Genomic DNA, 22,137 nt, shown 5'->3' with positions numbered 1-22,137 from the left:
TCTACAGTATTTGCATAGTCTATCTAATAATAAAAAATACATATTCGTTACACCTATTTCAAAGCTACTAACGCTGACGTCAAAATGCACCGTATTTTGGGTGGAATGTTTGCGTTGTATTGTAACAGTATAAAAAAAAGGCCGTTTTTTTATTGTTGCAGGAAACGGCTTTATTTTTCTTTCTTTTTTTTTATTTTAAAATAAATCCTTTAATTAATTAATATAAATATGTGTACAGTGTGGCGCTGGTGGTCCGAGTCATTGTTACAGCGGAGCGGACGGGAGGCACCACGTGACCGCTCGCGAGGGCCTGCTGTTTGTTCAGCCTCGGAGGAGCAGAAGAAAAATGGCGGCTCTAGGCGAACCCGAACGAGACGCCGGGCTAACGTTTTGAGCTTTCCCACCCGAGCAGACGCGGGGGCTTCGCGGCGTCGCGCCGCGCTCCGAACCCCTCGCCGCTTCGGCTTCTTGGCGGTACCACTCTCGCTCGCCTCCGTGTCGGCTGCATCGCCGCAAACATTAGGATCGTAAAATAATAGATCTCGCCTATCATGAGGGGGAAAAGGGGCAGGCCGCCCAAACCGCTACAAACCGAGGAGCCGTCCCCAACCGCCGCCCGGGGCTTACGACCCAGGAGGACCCCCAAGCCCCGGCTGAGGGACAGCGGGGATGAGGAGGTGGACAGCCCCACCAGGGAGACCCCCAAGTCGGCCAAGAAGAGGAAAGCGGGCTCCGCGACGTCAACACGGGGCAGGGGACGAGGGAGAGGTGGCGGCGGCGGCGGCAGAGGAGCCAGAGGCGGCCGCGGAGGGAGGAAGACGGCCGCCTCCAAGACGGTGGTCTACGACGACCACGAGAGCGAGGAAGAGGACGACGCCGTGAGTCTGCGGTCCGAGGAGGACGAGTTCGTCGAGGAGGACCCCCAGTCGGAGGAGGAGGAGGCCCTGAAAGAGGACTCCGACTGCCTGGAAGATGATGTGCTGGACGGGGAGGAGGATGCTGCCAGCTACTGCACGGAGAGCAGCTTTCGCAGCCAGAGCACACATGCCAGCACTCCGGGTAAATAAACACCGGCCATCGCGCCGTGCGCCTCGAGGGGAAGGGGTGGAGGTGGGGAAGCCCCCCTGTCGGAGCTGCCCGATGGCAGTTTGCGATGAGTGCAGAAGCAGTTAAGGTTATTGTTCAAAATGGAGAATGCACACTGTATGAACACAGGCCGCAGTCCTCTCATTAAAAGCCGCCGCAGGTGGATCGGACCCGCGGTCCTGTCACCGGCCCACCTGGCTGCAGCCACGCTCTCCCCCTCCGATGTTTTTGCACACTTTTATCGTTTTTGCAACCGGAAGCGCGGAGCGCGAGACACTCGCCATCCACTTAGCTGCTAGCATGCTAACGTTAGCAGGCGAAATTAGCTGCCCGCTACTTTGAGTCCCAATTAGTTGGATGAAGTTAACTTTTTTTGTCACGTTTCCCAGCAGTATATTGTGAGTTTGGTAGAGGATTTTGAAATTGAAGCTTCTTGATCAAGATTCTTATATTTTTTTAAAAACCTTTAAAAAAAAAAAAAAGTGATTCAGCTAATTGAATTAGCTTTATTAGCATACATGTCATTTTTTTCACATTGTTTCTCAATTTATTCATGATAGACAAGCGACAGTGGCGACACTGTGAGGTTTTGACTCATATCAAGTGCATAGAGTTGCAGAGCAGCTTTTGTTTTCCTGCAGGAGGACGAGGCAGCTTCATTTGGCTCTTAATGACAGCGACCATGTGTTGAACCGGCTCAGCCACTGTGGTGCTTCTTCACTCTGGAGTGAGACGTCACAAGTTGGCTTTTTAAATTGAACTGCATTCAAGACGCGATTGTATTGATATTGGGCTAAATGCAACACAAAGCACATTTACTGTGAAAAGACGCAATTCGACGTTGAGCAAGCAGAAGAGATGATTGAAAGGGAAAAACTCCCCTCTTAACAGGAAGAAACCAAAAGAACCAGACTCTGAGGTGGAGACTTTATGCACTTCCATTTGGGGTGAGGGGATAGAAGGAGAGGAAAGATAAATAAGTCCACCAGCTGCAGAGCAATGGAGGCTGAGACCACAATCGTTTTTAGACGTTTGTTGACATTGTGATAGTGAATTAAAAGCACCGGATCATACTGATGCGACTATGACACCTTTGTTTTGGTGGCACATTGTTACAACTGTTCATGTTGTGTGTCCCACAGGAAGGAAAAAGCCGAGGGCTCCTCGACCTCGTACTCCAACTCTGGAGGACAAGGAGATCCCGTCTCTGGAGCTTCCCGACTCTTCCGAGGATCTCCTTGTGCCCAACGAGGAGCTACTGAATGCCACCTCTGTGTACGAGGTGGTGCGGAACTTCAGCACGGTGCTGCGTCTGTCCCCCTTCTCCTTCGAGGACTTCTGTGCGGCGTTGGTAGGGCAGGAGCAATGCACTTTAATAGCCGAGACCCACATTTCCCTGTTGAAGGCCATCCTGCGGGAAGAGGACTCCTCCAACACTACCTTTGGCCCAGCTGACCTCAAGGACAGCGTCAACTCCACTTTGTACTTTATCGACGGAATGACGTGGCCTGAGGTCTTGCGGGCGTATTGCGAGAGCGACCAGGAGTACCATCACGTCCTGCCATACCAGGAAGTGGACGAATACCCTTACGATTCCCTCAAGGGCAAGGTCAAGGTGCTACAGTTCCTGGTGGACCAGTTCCTCACCACTAACATTGCCCGCGAGGAGCTCATGTCCGACGGCAGCATGCAGTACGACGACCACTGTCGCGTGTGTCACCGCCTGGGCGACCTGCTGTGCTGCGAGACCTGCTCGGCGGTGTACCACCTGGAGTGCGTGAAGCCGCCTCTGGAGACGGTCCCAGAAGACGAGTGGCAGTGCGAGATTTGCGTGGCCCACAAAGTGCCCGGCGTCACAGACTGCGTGACGGAGGCGCAGAAAAACAGACCCTACATCCGGCAGGAGCCGATCGGATACGACCGGCACCAGAGGAAATACTGGTTCCTAAACAGAAGGATTATTGTGTAAGTTGGGACCACCGGTGCCTTTGTGTGTTGCACTTGAATTACCTTCGATTTTCTTGCCAGCTTCTTTGTTTAGCAGAGCATATCGCAGTCAGCGAATCGGGAATCTTTAAGGGCAGCAGATAAAAAGATATCAGAGAAGTAGACCTGGTTTCTCCAAACGTGACCAAATCAATTGACTCCAGGTGTTGAACAAACGTGCCCTTCATCCATCTCCTCGCTTTGTCCGACGTAAGGTCATGTGAGGGAGGGAGAGCTAATCCCAGCTGACTGTTTGAAGGACAGATCATTGTGCAAACACAGAGAGGGAAGCTGCCACTCACATTCACATCAAGAGTCTTAAATTCTCCTCAAATGCATGGACACGTAAACACCACACATAAAACCCCTCAAAACTGAACTGGACTTGAACCCAGGACTCTCTCGCTATGAGTCAAACATGTAAACCACTACACTACAGGACACATCTTATCTGAAGAGTGTGTAGAATACTTCTGCACATCACTGGAGTCATGTTGTCACGATGCTGTTCGCTTTACACCCTGGGGAAGTTTGTTTGATGCTTCGCATCAACTGAAACGGCGGTTTCATCTCATCGCTTGCCATTTTTCCTGGATGCATTTAGATATTTATCATTTTCAGCATCATTCTTGCTAATGCATAAATGCCAAGTCCAGTGAAACTGCCTGGTCCCACAGGCTGTGGATATAAACACAAACTATAATGTCATATAATTTTTTTTTAGCCTTCAACTTGGAACTCATGGCCTTTTTAGTAATTGCCTCTACCCAGTTTAACTGAACTGTTTTTATATACACACTATTATGAAGCATGTGCTCCAAAAAAAAAGTAGGGATATGTGAAATTAAAGATTTATACCACCGTGAATTAGTGGAAAAATTACAGGCGGATCAAAATCATTCACTTGATTGAGTTTAGGAGAGGCAGCAAACGGCAGAGAAGAGAACCAGCTATCAGCATCCTGCCTTACAAATAATAAAAACTGAAGATTGTTGCTTTTATTTGCCTCACATGGTCCCGTCTGTTCGCTGCTGGGGTGAGCCACCGCGTGTTGTGAGAATCTCATTGCATCGGAATCAGATTTGTTGCACAGTTAATTTTCACCTGTGGTGTTTTGCGGCACATTACAAAGTATTAATATCCACCTGCAAGTGTCTGCACGGGTTTTATCTGAGTTGTGGTCACGGGATGCCGAGATAGAGAGACGGGTTTATTTAGAGTAGCCGGTTAAGAGAGAGTGGAGCACAGGAACAACATGCGAACGCGACACGGAAGAGACCTGGAGTGGATTCTGTGTCTTAAAGCTGCGAGGCAACAGTGTTGAAAGTGCAATAATGGTTTTCTCTGCCAGCGCGTTCAGTTAACTTTTGACTCGAAGTCTCGTGGCGTTGGTTCTAATCCCGGCTATGACAGAGCAGCAACAAGTGTAAAAACCGTCCAGTGCAGGTTAAAATGGCTTGATGTCATTTCAGCAGCTGGAATGACGCTGTGTTGTAGTGGAAATGTGACTTTGTCGGAGTTTTACTTGTTAGTTTGTGGGTTTGTCACCAAAGTGATGAAGCGCCAAGAGTGAAATCACTGTGAAGATGATTGTGTAATACAACGAGCCCCTTATTAAACTTCTCTGCGAAACAAAACCCAGTGGACGCAGCTTCGTTAAAAGACGTTCTCACGCTGGCTGATCCGCTTCAGCCTGAAATGTGAAACGGCCGCAGAGTGAAACTGAATGCTTTTTAGAGAAAATCACTTCTACGTTTGTTTTGAGATTACAGAAGATATCTGCAGTCCAGGCACTTTTATCTTTATTGACGGCTTTCCTTTCCCCCCCCCCCCCCCGATTCCTTCCCACCCCAAGGATTATTTGTTTTGTTTTTTTAGTTTCGCCTTTGCGAACACAAGGTGACTTTCATTCGTCTCACAGATTGTATGTGACAGAGCTTTGTAATCTTTTTGATTCAAGGGGGGGGGTGGATGTCAGGACTTGAGCCGGTGTGCAGCAGGAGAGGAGTAATGAGAATGTCTGTTGTATAACCTGTCCCTGACACTTCTATCTCCACACAAATGGCCCATATCATTGCACGCAGAGGCCTCGGCAGCTGAAGTCTAAGCTTTCAGCTTCGTCGTCCAAGCGAACTCTTATAGACAATTTTGTGTGTCACATTGGTGTGTGTGCAGAGCACCGCTAACTCCCTCTTGATGCCGTCGGTGCTCATGCACGTGCGTAAAACCTGCACAAAAATCAGATGTGGCTTTAAAGTCGCATCTCGTCGCAGTGTTGATTTGAAGATCAAGTCTTTTGAAAGCGGTGTCCCTCAGTGTGAGAGTGCCTGATCCGACTCGACGGCAACCCAACGTCCTTCACGTGTGAAGGTTTTCCTCATCATCTCAGCCGACGGTGGGATTTCGCGGTAGTCGCACCAAGAAGACGTCCGACGTCAAGGAGAGAGTCTGCATGTCGAGTGTCGAGCTCCTGCAGACGGACGTCTCGCTTTCTCCTCGTAGTGGATGAGGAACTGTAGTTTATTATGTAAACACAACATGACCTTTTAACTACGAGAAGAAGAAATGACTGCTGCAGGTGCAGATGTAAAATCACAGTTTATCTGTACATGGAAACGCTCCGTCTATATTTGTCCATCGCATGGTAACAGACAACCAAATCCCTTCACTATAGACAATTTAGAGTCGCCAGTTAACTGCCAACACTACAACCCAGAGAAAAAGTCACGAATATTCAAACTTTCAGGGATGGAGATTTTACCTTGATTTCCACCAATTTGAAATTGCTCGTTTTTGTCAGACGCCTAAAATTGTTGTAAATTATTTTTAGAGGAGGGCTGCGGTACCTAAAGTTTATTGCTCTCCTTCAAGTGCGAGGTCAGAATTGTGTCGAATCCTATTGAGACCAAATGTTCCACTACTCTCTCGCCAACCACAGGGAATGAATTGTGTCTTATACAAAAATTAGTAAACGGATCAGTGATTGGCTGAGAATGGACAACTCTGACCCACTAAGTAGATTTCCATTAATTACGTGATATTTATTCCAGATCTTCTTATGATGTTCGTGTACAAAATATAGCTGAAATGACTCCGAGGAGGGCTTTTGGCTCCCAAGACACCCAGAACTTTCAGCTGAAATCGCTTTTTTTCTGTTCCCATCCATGACGTTCACCCAGCAGAACCATGAGTTTAACTATTTCTCAAGAAATTGATTATCTCTTTCAAGTTTTTTTTTTTTTTTTTTTTATTTGAACCCCACAGATTAATTCAAGACAGCCACAGAATACAGGAGGAAAATAAATGTTGTAAACCCTGAGCATCTGTTGGCATTCTAAAAAATTTCTTGAAAGTGCCCGAAAGCAAAACTCTGGAACGGAGCCGCTGACGATTAGCAGAATTGTTACTTAAGGCACTGGAGTGTCGTTCAGTTTTGCAGAGATTGGCCTGGTTGCATGCGAACGCTTCCTCTCTGTAAGAAGTTCCCGACGCTTTAATCGGTTGCACCAAACGTCAGAGCTGCTGCAGGGTCGGATTGGAGATCGGTGAGTCACGGGTTGGAGCTCACTGCGGTCACACACCGTTCTCTCCGTCGTTGCTACACTTGCTGTTAAGTTTTATTCCTCCGATTACTTTTAAGTAATCGAGGTAACACGGCGGCAGTACCGTGTTACCGTGTTACCTACCAGTACCAGTAGTTGGAAACGGCGATGAGGATGTGTGGTCACATCTAACAAGGACTCCGTGTGGCTCACTTCCTTTCTCCTGTCCTGTTTGTCACTCCACAGCGAGGAGGACGGGGAGCACGAGAAGAAGAAGATCTGGTACTACAGCACCAAGGTGCAGCTGGAGGAGCTGGTCCAGCGCCTGGACAAGGACTATTGGGAGTCGGACCTGCACGCCACCCTGGAAGAGATGAAGGAGGAGGTCCGAGCCCACATGGACGTCACGGAGGACCTCACCCACAAAGCCCGCGGAAGCAATAAAGCCTACCTCACTGCCGTTAACGGTACAGAGCCGACGTCAAGTGTGTTGAAAAGATGTTGATCGGATCTATTTTCATGTCAACAGTCGGTTGCGAGTAAAAGCCGTCCGCTGAATGAGCGAACGGCTTTACAAGGATTGATCACACGGTTAATGGTTGGAGCACTTGTGTCCTTTCTAAGAGCTTCTTCCCACCTCAGGTCACCAGAGCTGTTGTACTGATGACGGGTTGACGCTGTGCAGCAAGGTGCTGCCTCTCTCTCTCTCTTTCTCTCTCTCTCTCTCTTTCTCTCTCTCTCTCTCTCTCTCTCTCTTCCTGCCTCACATTCTGTCAGCAACAGTTTCCCCCTCCTCAGCCGTCCTCCGAGGAGTCGGTGGTTGGAAGGCTTTTGATTACTTTGCCAGCAGCTTCCGTTTCGGTTTGACAGGCTTCCATTTGCTGTATCTGTTGTGGGGTTTTTCTTTTTTTGTAATGGGGTTTTTTTTTTTTTTCCCTGTGCTTGTCACCAAACTGCCTGATTCCTGTTGTCAGAGAGACGGCGAGGTACCCTGTTATATCAGGGCTGTGCCTCTGGCACCGTGTCAAAAGCTGGATCTTTGAATAGGTATTCTGTTGCCTGAAGTGGAAGAAAATATGTTTTTTTTTGTGAAGCCACTGCAGTGACAAAAAAAAAAAGAAGATTTATGCGCGTTGCTGACATTTTTCATCATTGGTTAAAGGCCCAGTGCTGCTGCTCCATTGTGCTCCTGCACTGCGCCGTTAGTGGTGAGAGCTGCTGGGGGCATGGCCGTCGCCGTCTCGGTGAGAAATACATTTATGGAACACGGTTCTCTGGAGGGTTTGAACCTTTTAGGAACAAGTTCTTGTCTTGTCTAAGATCTTTGTGGGGAAAAACGTAATTTAGCAGGGTTTGCTGAGGTAAAAAAAAAACCCCAAACAAACGTCTTTCGACAAATTCATACCGTTTATATTTGCATGTAGAAATAGGTAGTCTGATGCACCTTATCTATAGAGCATCTATCCCAAGAGCGTATCTCTTATTATCCATTTACACCTGTATACAATGAAAGCACAACGTTCTGTGCGCATACAAGCTTTTACATTTGTAAATGAATCCACCTAAAAAGCAAGTGTTGGAGTTGTAAGCTGTGGCCACAGGGGAAACATGCAGATTTCACTCGTCTGCTTGTGAAGTGATGGTTTTATCAGTCCGTCAGAGGAGAAGCATTGAACAGTGTAAACAAACTGCAGTGAGCTTTAAGCTGCACACCTTCAGCTTGGACAAATGCGCAGCTGCACAAAACCAAAGCTGCAATCAGCTAACCGCGAGTCTCACGTTCCGAACTACGCTGTTATCGTCACATTGTACACCAGTTCTCTCCGGAGCACACGTGTACGTTGTGGCCGTTTCTCCCCGAATCCATCAATCACGTCGGCGCGTGGCGACACGTCTCAGCCACTCGACACTGCGGTCACACGACACCACAGAGTAACCGATCGAGGCTGCAGCAGCACAGAAACTCCTGTATCCTGCAGGTCTGATCGGTGGCGTCTGACGCTCGTCGCTTCCCTGCCTGAAGTCTGACCGAAAGCGAAGCTGCGAAGCTCTATTACATCTCGCCAACTCATTCCATTCTGTGAATTTCGATCGGCTGTAATGCATGGCGTCACCGTCATGTTGAAACTTCTCCAAGCTGAGGATTTTAACTTGTTTCTCTAATCCGAAGTTTCTTTTGACACATGTAAAAAAACAAACATTGCGACAACCCGCGGTTTACTGACACACTGCCGCATAACCTGCTCTGTAGCGCCGACTAGTGGCGGGAGGCTGCACGTTAAGCCCCAGGTCCAGCCCTGTGACAGTGTGAGCTGTCATACCTGAGCGACTCATCAAATTCCTCATGTTTGAATATTGAAAACAGCTGCAGTTGTCAGTTTTCCTCATTGGCAATACCAGAGAAAACGATTCTCCATCATACAAACGTGTTTAACGGACTCCAAATATTATCTATGGTCTCTTTTAACAGTGGCCATACTTGTTGCCTTTAGAAGTTGTTGCCGGGGGCTTTTGAGTCCCCCTAGTGGAGGTATAGTGTAACATCCATGCCAACTATAAATTACATGCAAGTGAATGAGTGAACAAAGAAAAGATTTTGAAAGCATCTCATTAATTTGTTTGTGTATATGAAGTATAAATGAGCCTGAACGCTCCGTTTCTTCACACATATTGTCGTAACTCGGAGCTTTCGTCATGCTTTGTACTGCACAAGTTCTCCCACACGACTGAAGTTTCCTTTAAAAACGTTATTTGAGACAGCCGGCGCACTTGTAATAACCAATTTGATCAGTTTGCTGCAGCTCTAATCAAACCTCTGCCACATATGGTGTGTAAGGAAGTGCCCTTGAGCTGAATTTACAAATAAGGAAGAACGACTGCTTGAGCAAACAGTGTTTAGGGACTATATTATGCAAGGATTATTAAATACTCTATTAACTTGGTTCATCGAAGATGCTCTGATTTTGGATCCAACATTTTTATTTTTTTGTGCGGATTTGACTGAGGCAATTATCGGAAATATTATCTCCACTCCATCCTGTATGGTGGTTTTGCACATTCTTCACGGTTTCCTTCCATCCCTCTAAAAGTGAGCGCTTCCTCTTGTTCAGACGTGGTCACGGAGCGTCTGAGGGGGAAGCGGGAGGCGCAGGGAGCGCCGTGCAGAGCGGAGGAGCTGAAGCCGGAAGCCCAAAGCGGCGCCGCGGAGCCGGACCGGAAATCCGTCGTCGTCGTCGCCGCCGCCGCCGCGCGGCAGGACGACGCGGAGCCCGGAGCCGCCGGGCCAAAGGAAGGCGCGAGTTCGGAAGGTAAGAATGAAGCGTGTCGAAAGTGTTCTCGCCGACCGGCCGCGACTCCCCGCCAAGTGTGGATTTCCTCCTTTCTCTCGTGCATAAACCTAAACCTGCTGCTGCTCCTCCCCCCCCCCCCCCGTACATATGTCGTACCACAGCAGCTAGCGTCCCCCCCGCCGCGGAGGGGAGCGCCGTGTCGGAACCCGACCCCGGCTCTGCCGGCCAGGACTCGGCCGTGCCTGAGACGGAGTCCCAGAACTCGGACAAGGAAACGCCGCCTGCTCGGTGCGGGAGCCCGCCGAGCGGAGAGCCGCTTCCGGAGGAAAAGCAGCAGAGGACAGGTGCTCGGATCTGAAGATCTGTGGTCCAGCTGTCATCCCCACACTGCATCTTCATCATCATCATCTGTCTGCTCATAACCATACCTGCACCCCCGCCTTATTCTCGTCACTGCAGAGTTTGCATCAGCAGAATAACTGATTTTATTATTATGTATTTATATTTAAATGAATGGCCGTGATCTAAATGTCAAGACATTGCAGATCATTGTCAATAATGACCTTTTGAATCGAAACGCTAAGGTTTTTCTTCATTGTGGCACAGTTTATGTGATGAAAATGCCCATTTTCTTTTTATTGAAAATGACTACAATCTCAACATGGAGCCAATTTTAACGAAATAGAAGTGAAATGTTTTTTTTTTTTTAAAGACTTCTCCTATAGCTCCTATAGCATTACGCATGTTTTTACACACTCACCCTGACGGCATGACTTTGAGGCGAGTTTGATATCGTTCATGGCAGCTCAGCTCAGCTCTGTTGTGTCCGCTACTCTTGAGTAATTTTATTTTATTTTTTTCTTTAATCTGTATTTGGTTTGAAATTGTTTACAATTTTCTTGGTTGTTTGGCCAGATTGCAGCCTCTTGCGGGCCGATTTACGTCCCGACGCCCCCCGGTTCTAAACCATCAATCCTAAATTGAAGTAAAAACTAAAATACTGTCAGGGGAAATTTGCTTCAGCGAAACTTAACTGGTCCGCAGTCGGTGAACTTCATTGAGCAATTAATCTTTAAAACGTGAAAGATTGTATTTGTAAACCAGCATGGTACACAGAAAATATAATTTAAAAAATAATGACTAACATGAGTGTTGGAAATTATGACTCCATAATTTTTATGTAAAAGATTGATTAAGCCCATTTAAAGACTGTTAGAATTCCAAATTTAATCGCTCCCTTGAGACTAAATCTGTTGCATTCAACTTTGCTCGCAAACTCTTCCAGATTTCCCATCAAATGTGGTGCATTCATTTCTTCTCCTTTGCTTTTTTTTTTTTTTTTTCTCATTTTAATTGTCTGCTGCACTCGCGGTCTTGAAAAGCAGGTTTTCGGCTCGGAGCAGCACCTTATTCTCCATTCCAATTCATGGGCATGTGTGTGGGTTTCTGCTCGCCGGGACAAAAGGGGCCTGCTCTGCCCGGCGAGCCCCACCTGCCACCCCGTCAACAAAGAGCCGCAGTACAGGACGGTTTCTCCGTCACGCAGCTCGGCGGCAGAGCTGCTGCTTTTAATTTGGCTTTTCCAGCAGGTGGACAGCCTGTCCTGGATGTGCATGGGGCTTTCTAGGCCCAGCTCAGCTGCGTTTAAAGCTAATAAATTAAAGATAATAATAATCCAATGATAAGTTACACAAGCTGCAATCGCATGTTTGGTTTGTTTTTTCCCTGTTTTGCACCGACGCCATCTTTCCTTCAAGCTTCTTGCTTCACCAGCTTTCAGTTAAACCTCCTTTTCTCTCAGCTGTGTTTAACTCTTTCGAACCTGCATTTCTCCAGGTGAGGACGTCGAAGCAGAGCCCAGCAGTGGAGTGACTCCATCCGATGAGCCGCCGCCGCCGCAGCAGCAGTCATCTCAGCCTGAAGCGACCAGCAGCAGCAGCAGCAGCAGCATCCTGCCTTCTGCGCCTTCAAGCCTGAAGAAACCGGAGCCGCCTGAACTGGCCGACAGGTCGTCCCAGTCCTCCTTCACCAGCCAGGACGGTACAGGTAAACTCTGAAACGCGAGCGTCAATTTTGCACCGACTTTCAAGTCGCTGACCCGTGGTTCTGTTTGTTTTTCTGACGAACAGACGAATATAATGAACGGGTGAAGACGAGTAACCCAGAGCCCACAGACGGCAAAGAGGTGAGGCAGAAACCAGGTTACAAAACTGATAGATGTGCATCATAATAGCCTTTAAATTTGAACTTTAAGGCTTTTCTTTGTTGTGGCGCAGAGTGTATATATATATATATATATATATATATATAATGATGAAAATGTTTTCACCAACAAAAAAAAAAGCAATTTCTACGGAAAATGGCTGCAATTTCAACATGAAGCCAATTTTAGTGATTCTCTCTGTTGTAAAATACAATGAAATGTCCGAATTGTTTTGGCCCACAGGCCTCATGTTTGACACCCATGATGTAAAGATGTAACGGCACCCTCTTGAGCTTTCAACAAGAAAAGATCTCCTTTGTCACTGGTATTTTTACAGGAACTGTAGCCTCCGTCATCTCTTGTCGCCTGTTTTGATTTATTACCTTGATCACAAACGGTAGCCTCACATCATGGATGGACAAACCTTGTAAAATCACAGCTGTTGTTTTTTCCCTCGCCTTCCAGTCGTCGCCCGTCTGCTCCGACGGCGAGTCCTCTCGCCTCGGCGCCTCCAAGAAGGACGCGGCGTTGAACGTGAACAACCTGTTCAAGCTGGGCCAGGAGGGCAAATACAGGGTGTACCACAACCAGTACAGCACCAACGTGCTGGCGCTCAACAAGCACCAGCACCGCGAGGACCACGACAAGCGGCGCCACCTCTCCCACAAGTTCAGCCTGACCACCGCCGCCGAGTTCAAGTGGAGCGGCTCCATCCACGGCTCGAGGAGCCTGACCGTCACCACCCTGCGGCTCACCATCATCCAGCTGGAGACCAACGTGCCCGGGCCGTTCATGCACCCCAACTGGGCGTCGCACAGGTAGACCTCGGGAATACAATTCAGTCGTTTCTCTTAAAAAAAAATACTATTTTGCAACTTTTCTTTTGCTTTCCAGGACCAACTGGAACAAAGCGGTGCAGATGTGCAGCAAGGCGAGGGAGTTTGCTCTGGCCTTGGCGATCCTGGAGTGTGCCATCAAACCGGTGGTCACGCTGCCCGTGTGGAAAGACTCTCTGGGACACACGAGGTAAAAAGAAGATATAAAACACGTGTGTCGGGGGAAGATGAGGGCATTTGCACTGACAGCCAGGCAGTATTTGTTCCCCTATTGATTTTGACTGTTGATAAATTCGGTTCATTCTGTCACTGGTACGTTGTGTTGCGTCTCCAGCAGATACGCGAGTGAAACATTCACCAAAATTCACCATGAAATGTTTTACGCAGTTTTCCAACCTGGATGTTGGCATGTTGGGAGATTTCAATTATGTCGGCAAGGAAACGTATGTTTTGGGTGATGAGGGTGTCTTACTGAATGACTCCCCAAGTTTTTCCTCTGCTGTCGTGAACAATAAAAGAAACCAGCAAACCGAACTAAAGACAGCTTCCAGATCCAGATAGTGAGAGATGAGTAGAAGCTATTAAAAAAAAATTAATAAAAGAAAGTCGATACAATAATAACAAATAATAGTTTTAACAGTGCTTCTGCCCCATTTTCCAAAATAATGACTGCTAAATGCTTTGTAGTTTGATGTAATTTAGTGTTTCTGATGATGCTGAGCTCATCTCGCAAATGTGCGACGCACTTTTTAATCGTGTCTGTGATTTAATAGACTTACTGCAGAAGCCTTGGAGTCCACTATCATCACTCATATATGAGCATGAAGCTCTTTTTCTTTCATGTCTGGGAGTTTTTGACTTTCCTCGATATTCTAAACAGTCTGGCGGTCGTAGCGGTGAGAAGTTCACCAGCCAAATCCTGTTTTCAGTGGCATGAAAGGACCAAAGGGGTTAAAGAGGAAACGTGTTTTTATCACAATCTGAACGATTTGTTTGGTGGATCACAGTAAGTGATCAGCTGCACTACATCAGTTCATTCACTCATATATAGTAATAATTTGATATTGCCGTATGGGTTTCCTGTACAAGTGTTCATATCATGCAGGCTCGTAGCTGATTGGCTCAAAACGAGGAAGTGATGCAGCGAGAACGTCTCTCCAGTGTGGCTCCTTGTTCCTCACGTCTCTGTGCCGCTTTGCCTCAGGCTCCATCGCATGACCTCCATGGAGCGGGAGGAGAAGGAGAAGGTGAAGAAGCGCGAGAAGAAGCTGGAGGATGAGGAGACTCTGCAGCAGGCCACGTGGGTGAAGTACACAATCCCCATCAAACATCAGGTAAAGATCCCGGGTCTTTTGGCGCCTCACAGAAGGCTCTGTGCTCCGGGTGCCGATTCTTCGCACTTTGTTTCTCGAATTCACTTCCGAGCCAAAGAATTATACGGCTCAGTTTTGCCGCCTCAGCGTCACTCTTGATTTATCTCACTCTTTTGAAGTTACGGTGAAGCCGACAGATCAGTTCACACGTTGATCCCGGCCGGATTGTCAAGGTTCAACGATTTTGGGAAACGCTTTCTCGGGTCGAGTGGCAGATTTTTGAAAACTGAATCTCTCTCTGCCTCGCCTGTCTAAAAATCTGCAGGGATACAATTAATCGGCCAAATCCAGCAGCTAAAAGATTCCCGCTGCTTTTCATCCTGGCTTGTGTGGGGTTTTTTTTTGTTTTTTTTAAAAGCTGATCGGCGTAACGGTGCAACAGAAAATGAGAAACGAGAATGTTTTCAAAGACGCTGCAACATTTTGCACCAACTCAACCTTCGAAATACTCTCTTTTGCTCACTTAAAAATCATTATTTCCAACCCTGTTTTCTGCACTTTTAGTGGATTTCCTGTTTGAAACATAATTGCTGTCATGCAATAGTTGAACAAAATCTCCATGCACCTTCCAGGGTGTAAGTACGAATAATAAAACCTCTCGCCAAGTGTGCTAAAGAGAGTATTGGTTTCAATACTGTTGATTTATTTTGTGTATTTTTTTTCATGTTCAAGCCCACTTATTCATGCAACCAGCTCTAACAAAAATCTCCATAATTTTTAAAAGTATGTGGAGAAGTGTCATTTGATTTTCCTCAATCAATTCTCAATTTCTCAAAGCATAGCTGTTCAGTATATTGTTTTGGTTCGTTTTCATGGAGAGACCAATTGTCTTGATGTGTCTCCCTCTTGTGTTGTCTTGGCGTAGGTGTGGAAGCAGAAGGGGGAGGAGTACCGCGTGACCGGGTACGGCGGCTGGAACTGGGTCAGTAAGACTCGCGTGCCACGCTTCGTCCCGAAGCTGCCGGGCAACACCAACGTGAACTACCGCAAAGAACTGGAGGGTAACGGCTCAATCGGCACAGCATCCAGATCCTTTATTTCCCCAGCTGCAGATATTTTGAGTCAACATACTTGTTTTGATGTCTTTGGCGCAGCGAAAATGAAAAAAAGAGAAAAAGCACCGTCTTGCACAAATAAGCAGAAAAAGTCGGCGGATCCTGAAAAGCTGGAGGCTTCAAACGCCGCAGCGGAGGCAATGGAGCAGGGTTCCATCACTGGGTCGACTCAGAGCGCCTCCCCGGAGGAAAACAAGCCTCAGGCCTCGCCAGAGAAAGAAACGCCTGCAGACGAGGAGCAGAGTGAGGGTGCAGATGAGAAGGAGGAAGAGGAAAAAATGGATGTCGACCTTTCCTCCAAACCTGCTGAAATCGCTGAAAAGAAAGGTAAAATGTTGGGAGATCAATTTATCGCTGTGACTTTTCTGCCACTTTGAACTCCCGTCGTTTACCGTCCTCTTTGATTCTCGTCCCAGATGAAGCTGAAGATGAAGGCCCCTCCTCGCCGAGTGCGCGCCCTGCCGAGGGAGAACCGGCCAAGACGCACGAACAACCCAAGGAGGAGGAGACGGCGGCATCGAAAATCTACTACGACGTCGTGAACGTGAGCGAGGGCTTCCAGCTGCGGACGGCTTATAAGAAAAAGGTTAAGCCCTCGAAGCTGGACGGGCTCCTGGAGCGCCGGGTCAAGCAGTTCACCTTGGAAGAGAAGCAGCGGCTGGAGCGGCTGAGGCACACGACTCTGTCCAAAATGATCGCCGCGAAGCCCGGCGCCGGGGTCAAGACGGAAGGGACGGTTAGCAAGCAACCCGCTGTGACTCCGTCTGTAAAAGTAGAGGAGAGCGACGGCCTTCAGATTAAAGACCATGTGGTTAAAAAGCTCGACTTTGAGCAGGCGAGCGCGCCAGCAAAGACGGAAAGTTCAGAAATCAACCCGGAGTCGGCAGCTCCCAGCCAGAGCAAACAAACGGAGGCAAACGCCGTGCATGGGAACGGCGGGGAGGCCCATAAAGAAGTGAACGGGGGACCGTTAGTCGACACCGAGCTCAGTGAAGACAAATGTGCGTCGGAGACGGCGGAAGATGAAAAGCAGGAGGTGACCCGAGTGCCGGAGAATCCGAAGAAGCGTGGCTACGAGGAAGTGGACCAGGGCGACGGGCAGAACGTCACAAACAAGAACTGCCCTTTACAGGTGAACGGTAAAACCCTGGTCTCGGACGCCAACAGCGTCTCCGAGCCGGCAAGTCTTCAAGATGAACTCAAGGAGCCGGTGAAGTCTCTCATGAACGGCAGCCTCTCGCAAAACGACGTGACCGGCACCGTTCACCCGCCTCCCCTGAAAGTCCCGAAATTAGAAAACCATGTGGGGGAGAGAGGCGACGCTCTGGGTAAAAGTGAGGACGGCGACGGGCAGAATCACACGAAGCTCCGAGCCTCTAGCCCTTCTGCCCAGATGAGCAATAACACGGAAAATTGCACGAGCGGCGAAGGCGCGAAGACCTCGGTCACTGCAAACGTCTCCGCACCGGAGCCTCGAAGCACCCCAACGCCTGACTCCCCCAGCAGCAAGCCTGCGGTCACGCCTCAACCGGCGGCTTCCTCCGCCACCGCCACCGGAGCGACCCTCCCCCAGAAGGCGAAGCCTCCGGCGTCGTACACGAAGGGGAACACCGGGACCAGCGCCATGACGATTAGCAAAGAGTATTCCACCAAAGACCGGGTCAGCCTCCTCCGCTTCTCGAAAGCCAGGAAGCCGCGCTCGGGCACGGCCTTGCCGTCCTACCGCAAGTTTGTCACCAAGAGCAGCAAGAAGAGCATCTTCGTGCTGCCGAACGACGACCTGAAGAGGATGGCGAGGAAGGGGGGCATCAGGGAGGTGCCCATCTTCAACTACAACGCCAAACCCGCCCTGGATATATGGCCTTACCCTTCGCCGCGGCCCACCTTTGGGATCACGTGGAGGTTAGATATTGGCCGTGAGTGCACCTCCTGGCTGAGCGTTGGTTGGGATCCGTGGCTCACGTCTCCCGTTCCTCTTCAGGTACCGCCTCCAGACCGTGAGGTCGCTGGCAGGGGTCAGTCTGATGTTGAGGCTGCTGTGGGCCTGCCTGCGGTGGGACGACATGGCCGTGAAGCCCTCCGCGGCGGTCGGTACTACACGGAAAGGTGAGTGGGGATCGGCTCTTCTGTGGATACTTGTTTTTCTTGTGATGCCTTTTGAAGAACTCTGCGTCTTTGCGTGCCGATGATAATCCGCTGCGCTGCAACAGTTAACTGAATCCGCACGTCTGATTTTTCACCCAAGAAACCACGGACACCGACATCATCACGACAGAGATCATCAAGCGGCGAGACGTGGGGCCCTATGGCATCCGGTCGGAGTACTGCATCAGGAAGATCATCTGTCCAATCGGGAACAGAGAAACTCCCAAAGGTAACGCATCTGGGGGGGAAAAAATGTAGAAAAGAAGAGCTCTTGACATTTTGTAGATGTGGTTTTCACTTTTCTTTTTCCTCTGCCTGGACAGAAACACCAACTCCGCAGAGGAAAGGCTTGCGTTCGAGCGCTCTGAGGCCTAAAAAGCAGGAGCCCACCAAGCTGACGGGGCCCATCGCCGTGGAGACGTGGATACCTGAAGAGGAACTGGAGCTGTGGGAGATCCGAGCCTTTTCAGAGCGGTGAGACAAACCGAGTGTCTTTAACTCGGGACTTCTCGCCCGAATAAAATTATTCTGAGGTTCTCTCAACATGTCAACTCCTTTTCCTTTGCACAGTCTGGAAAGGGAGAAGTCGCAGGGTGTGGATTCCTCGAAGAGCAGCGCGACTCTGAAGACGGCAGAGGACGTCAAGGCTCATTTGGAGAACCAGCTGAAGCAGGCCAGACTGGCTGCACAGCAGGTGGAAGCACGAGCACACACACAATGACATGCTTTGACTCGCATTCATTTCGAGCCAATTTACTTTGAACTCAACTACGACTTGCCTAACTCTCCCTAATGTCTTTGTCTGAATTCAAAATGATCATCTTTGCGTAAAGAAATAGTAGGATGTTCTACCTGGGAACTTTATTTATTAACAAGCTTGGAAAACAGTCAAAAAAATGTGTCTAAAAAAACCAGAAATAGAATATATGTATTGTTTATATAGAGAGAATTTGCATAAGTCGTGAACACCAGAGCACAGATAAATGAGTGTTAAATGTTTCTTTAATGAAGGATGATTTCACTATATTTTTAACATATTCAGCATTTCCGTCAGTACCAATGATGTCCTGCCTGGTGGCGCATCGTGTTGCATTGACAGTTTGTGTGCAGGTTTCAGGCGCTCACTGTTGCAGCCCCCGTAAAGAGCGAGCAGCTGAAATTGACTCTTCTCGATACCGATTCCTCTACATCTGTTGACATCTCTCTCAACGTTGTATTCCAGAAGCGTCTGGAGCAACAGAAGCCGGGTCCGACCGCCGCCGCCGCCACGTCCACAACCACCGCCACGTCCTCGGCGAGCGCCACCAGCACGCCGGCGTCCAGCAGCCTGAGGGGAGGTCAAGTGACGCCCGGGACCAAGATGGTCCTGGCCTCCAAACTGGGCTCTCCAGTCTCCTTCCAGCAGGACAAGAACTTCCATCAGTCGTTTGCTTCCTGGGTCAAACAGGGTCAGACCAGCAACAGTTCAGGTGAGCAGGTGGAAGGTCGAGCGAGTGGTTTTCCTCGTGCATCGTCATCTGGTAGAAAAAGGACAACAACAACAACAACAAAAAAAGAGTTTTTCATTCTGTGTGCCTGCCTCTTTAAGAGGTGAGGCTCAAAGATTCCTATCCTAGGCGCCTGTTTGTTTTGAATCTTTTTCTTCTGGGAGCACGTACACAAAAAAAGCACATCAAAACGTGCGGCAAATTCGGGAATTGTGTGCCGCGACTTTCGCTAATGATTCTGCGAACCGTTTCCACAAATACACTGCAAAAACGTTCCCATTCAAAGCAGATGGGATTGAGCTTCAAATGAACTTTAATGGCATTCGTCAGCAGCGAGCGGCAGGCACACTCCACATTTCATCTGAAGTGTTTTACTTTTTCCATTTTGTTTTTCAAACATTTTTGTTCATCAGCATGACACAATTTTTTTCTTTTTCTTTTTTGGTCTCCCGTTTTCCATTTTCACCCAAATGATACTGTGGCCAGTGGTGTCCACTTTTAAAGAAAGATCTTTATAGCGTGGTCTATAAAAACGATTTTTTTTTTTATCAGGATTTTTTTTTAAAAAACATTAAGTCCTGAAGTTTTTGAAGGAATCGGTCACTTTGCCGACCGGGATCTTGCGGTGGACACCACAGCCGCGCACTGGTTGCTGTGGTGGCCCTTTTGCGGGTGCGCGTGACGGCAGGTGGCGTGGTGTGTCTTGCAGCGTTGGCCACGGTGGCCGGCAGCATCGCCGCCTCCGAGCAAACCTTCCAGATCGCTGGCAGCCCCGTCACTGTGGCTGGCCAGGTCCTCGCCGCCAAACTCCCGCTGCCCGCTAACAGCAAGATTGTCACGCTCAACATGCCCACTGCTCAAGGAGGTAGGGCGCATGAGTTGTCATCCATTTCACCCGGTTTGGCCTTTACCGGAATGGATGGAAGAGATGGCGTGGGCGCGCTTTGTGGTGACGTCTTGGCACTGAGCTTTGGAGAAGACGAACAAAAAGCCACTCGTGTCTTTTATTTTTTTAAACACTTTAGCTTCTCTTTTTCCTTTTCGTTGACATTTTTTTTTACAGCAATTTTAATAGGATCTCGACATTTACCCTAAACGATACCGTCTTAATCAAAAGACTCGTGCATACATACACCGACGCATGCTTCGCCGATATTGTACACTGTTGACCTGCTTGATTCTTTTAGTGCTTATTTGCTCTCCTCCTTACGTAATTCCTCTCGTCAACAGGTGTCGTCCAGCAGAAAGTTCTGGGCATTTTCCCCTCTGGGCCCCCGGCAAACCTTCGAACATACAGCACACTGCATCCCAAAACTGGCAACATCAACCTCAGAGCCACGACTTCCACCTCAGCTTCTCCACAGCAGGTTTGTACCGTCTCACACTATTGTCTTTTTATAAATCGGACCTGAAAGTAATTGGTCGTATTCAACGATTGCTGTTACTTTTTTTGTTTTTTCCCCACAGATCAGTCCAGCGGTAGGCCAAACGCAGCCGGGCACCACAATGAACCAATCTCTCACCCCATCTACCTCTGTGGGCTCAGCAATGGTCAAAGGTCCAGGATTGGCTCAACCAGGTGCTCATGAGTTCCCGTCATTCTTTGGTGCTACATTCCTTCCAAAAAAAAAGCTGTTTTTTAAATGCTTAAATCTCCATTCTGTCCAGGCCAAGTTCAGCAGGCTACCGGCCAGCTGGGACGTGGCCAGCCTGTAGCTCCCGGTTCCAGCCCTGTGCCGAGAGCAGCAGGTCCAGGGACGCCGCCCTGTGCAGGCGCCACAGCTCCAGGCCAGTCCCCTGTCGCTGCGCCTCAGAGACCCCAGCAGGGCCAAGTCAAACTCACCATGGCACAGCTCATGCAGCTAACGCAGAGTGCACAAGTAAGGAATGCTCTCGCGCGCGCACACTTTAAGCTGTGTGTTCTTCAAGACGATTCACCATCCTCGTTTTCAGGTAGTTGACACTGCACAAGAGAAACATTGACACGTTGTTTTTTGCCCGATGCCCTGCAGGGAGGAAACCCTGGCCTGACGGTGGTGATCCAGGGTCAAGGGCAGACACAGGGCCAGTTGCAAATCATCCCCCAGGGTGTAACTGTCATCCCCGGCCCCGGTCAGCAGCTGATGCAGGCAGCCATGCCCAATGGCCAGGTCCAGCGCTTCCTCTTCACTCCCGTTGTCCAGTCGCCAACAGCGTCCACTGCGGCCCCTGCCACCACAGTCCCCATTAAGCCCGCCGTCATGTCCCCCCAAACACATATATCCACTCTAGCCAGAGCCCCCGCGCCGGTCCAGACCACTCCCTCAACCTTCGCCCAAACACAGATGACGGCACCCCTGCCTGCACCGCAGCGCGCGACGGGCCCAGTGCAAATGCCAAGTTTGGCCCCGGCCCCAGCTTCTTTTCCCGTGCAGACCCAGGTGGCAGCCCCCGTGGCCGCACCGCCGCAGGCCGCGGCCCAGTCGCCGCTGCAAACACAGGTCTCGCCTGCTCTGCCCCAAGCCGCGACCCCGGCCTCCGCCCCCGCTCCAGTCGCTCTGCAGTCCCACGCCGCAATATCCACGCCTTCCCCGGCACCGAGTGCAGGTCCAGCTGTGAGTCAGCATATCTTCACTTCAGCGCCGACACAAAATCTCGCTGAAGCCCAACTGCTGCCTCAGAACCAGCTCTCCCCCCTCGCGCCAGGCTCGCTCCCCATGCAAAGCCACGCCGCTGCGTCGCCCCTGGTCGCAGGGCAAGTTGCCCCTCATTCCCAAGCCCCGGGCTTGCCCTCGCCCCCAGGGCAGCAGATGCACGTTGCCCCTCCCTCTGTTATGTCCCTAGTCAATCCTGGCACCCAAGCAGCCACCATCCCAGTCCAAATACCCGTTTCTGCCTCTCTTCCCTCACCGGTCCAAGTTCCCACCCCTGCTCTCGCCCCGGTTTCTGCTCCCGTCATCGCGGTCGTGTCGACCCAGGTCGCCGTCCCATCCCCAGCCAGAGCTCTAACCCAAATCCAAGCCTCGGCTCCTGTTCCACTCCATGCCGCTGTAGCAAACGCCGTGGTCACTCCCGTCACGGCCACCTCTACAACACCTTCAGTGCCAGGTAAGCAACCCCAGCGCGGCGCCAGCCAACATCAAGCATTCAACCTC

The 22,137-nt window shown here is 49.5% G+C and overlaps 1 protein-coding gene across 3 annotated transcripts in view; it reads left to right on the top strand.

Annotated features, from left to right (window-relative positions):
* The first annotated feature begins 356 nt into the window (after nucleotides 1–356).
* Nucleotides 357–22,137, top strand: part of bptf (bromodomain PHD finger transcription factor) — a 30,026-nt gene continuing 8,245 nt past the window's right edge. For 2 of the 3 annotated variants that reach the window (XM_080510841.1, XM_080510842.1), the window contains exons 1-22: nucleotides 357–1,059; nucleotides 2,229–3,051; nucleotides 6,861–7,081; nucleotides 9,725–9,922; nucleotides 10,066–10,248; nucleotides 11,741–11,950; nucleotides 12,034–12,089; nucleotides 12,573–12,925; nucleotides 13,002–13,133; nucleotides 14,148–14,277; nucleotides 15,182–15,317; nucleotides 15,411–15,698; nucleotides 15,788–17,273; nucleotides 17,353–17,477; nucleotides 17,617–17,745; nucleotides 17,840–17,990; nucleotides 18,087–18,210; nucleotides 18,739–18,985; nucleotides 20,234–20,370; nucleotides 20,471–20,582; nucleotides 20,672–20,883; nucleotides 21,016–22,090. In XM_080510841.1, coding sequence (XP_080366967.1) covers nucleotides 552–1,059; nucleotides 2,229–3,051; nucleotides 6,861–7,081; nucleotides 9,725–9,922; nucleotides 10,066–10,248; nucleotides 11,741–11,950; nucleotides 12,034–12,089; nucleotides 12,573–12,925; nucleotides 13,002–13,133; nucleotides 14,148–14,277; nucleotides 15,182–15,317; nucleotides 15,411–15,698; nucleotides 15,788–17,273; nucleotides 17,353–17,477; nucleotides 17,617–17,745; nucleotides 17,840–17,990; nucleotides 18,087–18,210; nucleotides 18,739–18,985; nucleotides 20,234–20,370; nucleotides 20,471–20,582; nucleotides 20,672–20,883; nucleotides 21,016–22,090 — 7,036 coding nt within the window. In that variant the 5' untranslated portion in view covers nucleotides 357–551. The remainder of the gene's footprint in view (nucleotides 1,060–2,228; nucleotides 3,052–6,860; nucleotides 7,082–9,724; nucleotides 9,923–10,065; nucleotides 10,249–11,740; nucleotides 11,951–12,033; nucleotides 12,090–12,572; nucleotides 12,926–13,001; nucleotides 13,134–14,147; nucleotides 14,278–15,181; nucleotides 15,318–15,410; nucleotides 15,699–15,787; nucleotides 17,274–17,352; nucleotides 17,478–17,616; nucleotides 17,746–17,839; nucleotides 17,991–18,086; nucleotides 18,211–18,738; nucleotides 18,986–20,233; nucleotides 20,371–20,470; nucleotides 20,583–20,671; nucleotides 20,884–21,015; nucleotides 22,091–22,137) is intronic. The other variant, XM_080510843.1, reaches the window with a different exon arrangement.

The sequence above is a fragment of the Blennius ocellaris genome (genome assembly GCF_963422515.1).
Source record: "Blennius ocellaris genome assembly, chromosome: 16".
NCBI lineage: Eukaryota > Metazoa > Chordata > Actinopteri > Blenniiformes > Blenniidae > Blennius > Blennius ocellaris.
This window is presented reverse-complemented; position numbering and strand designations above follow the sequence as displayed.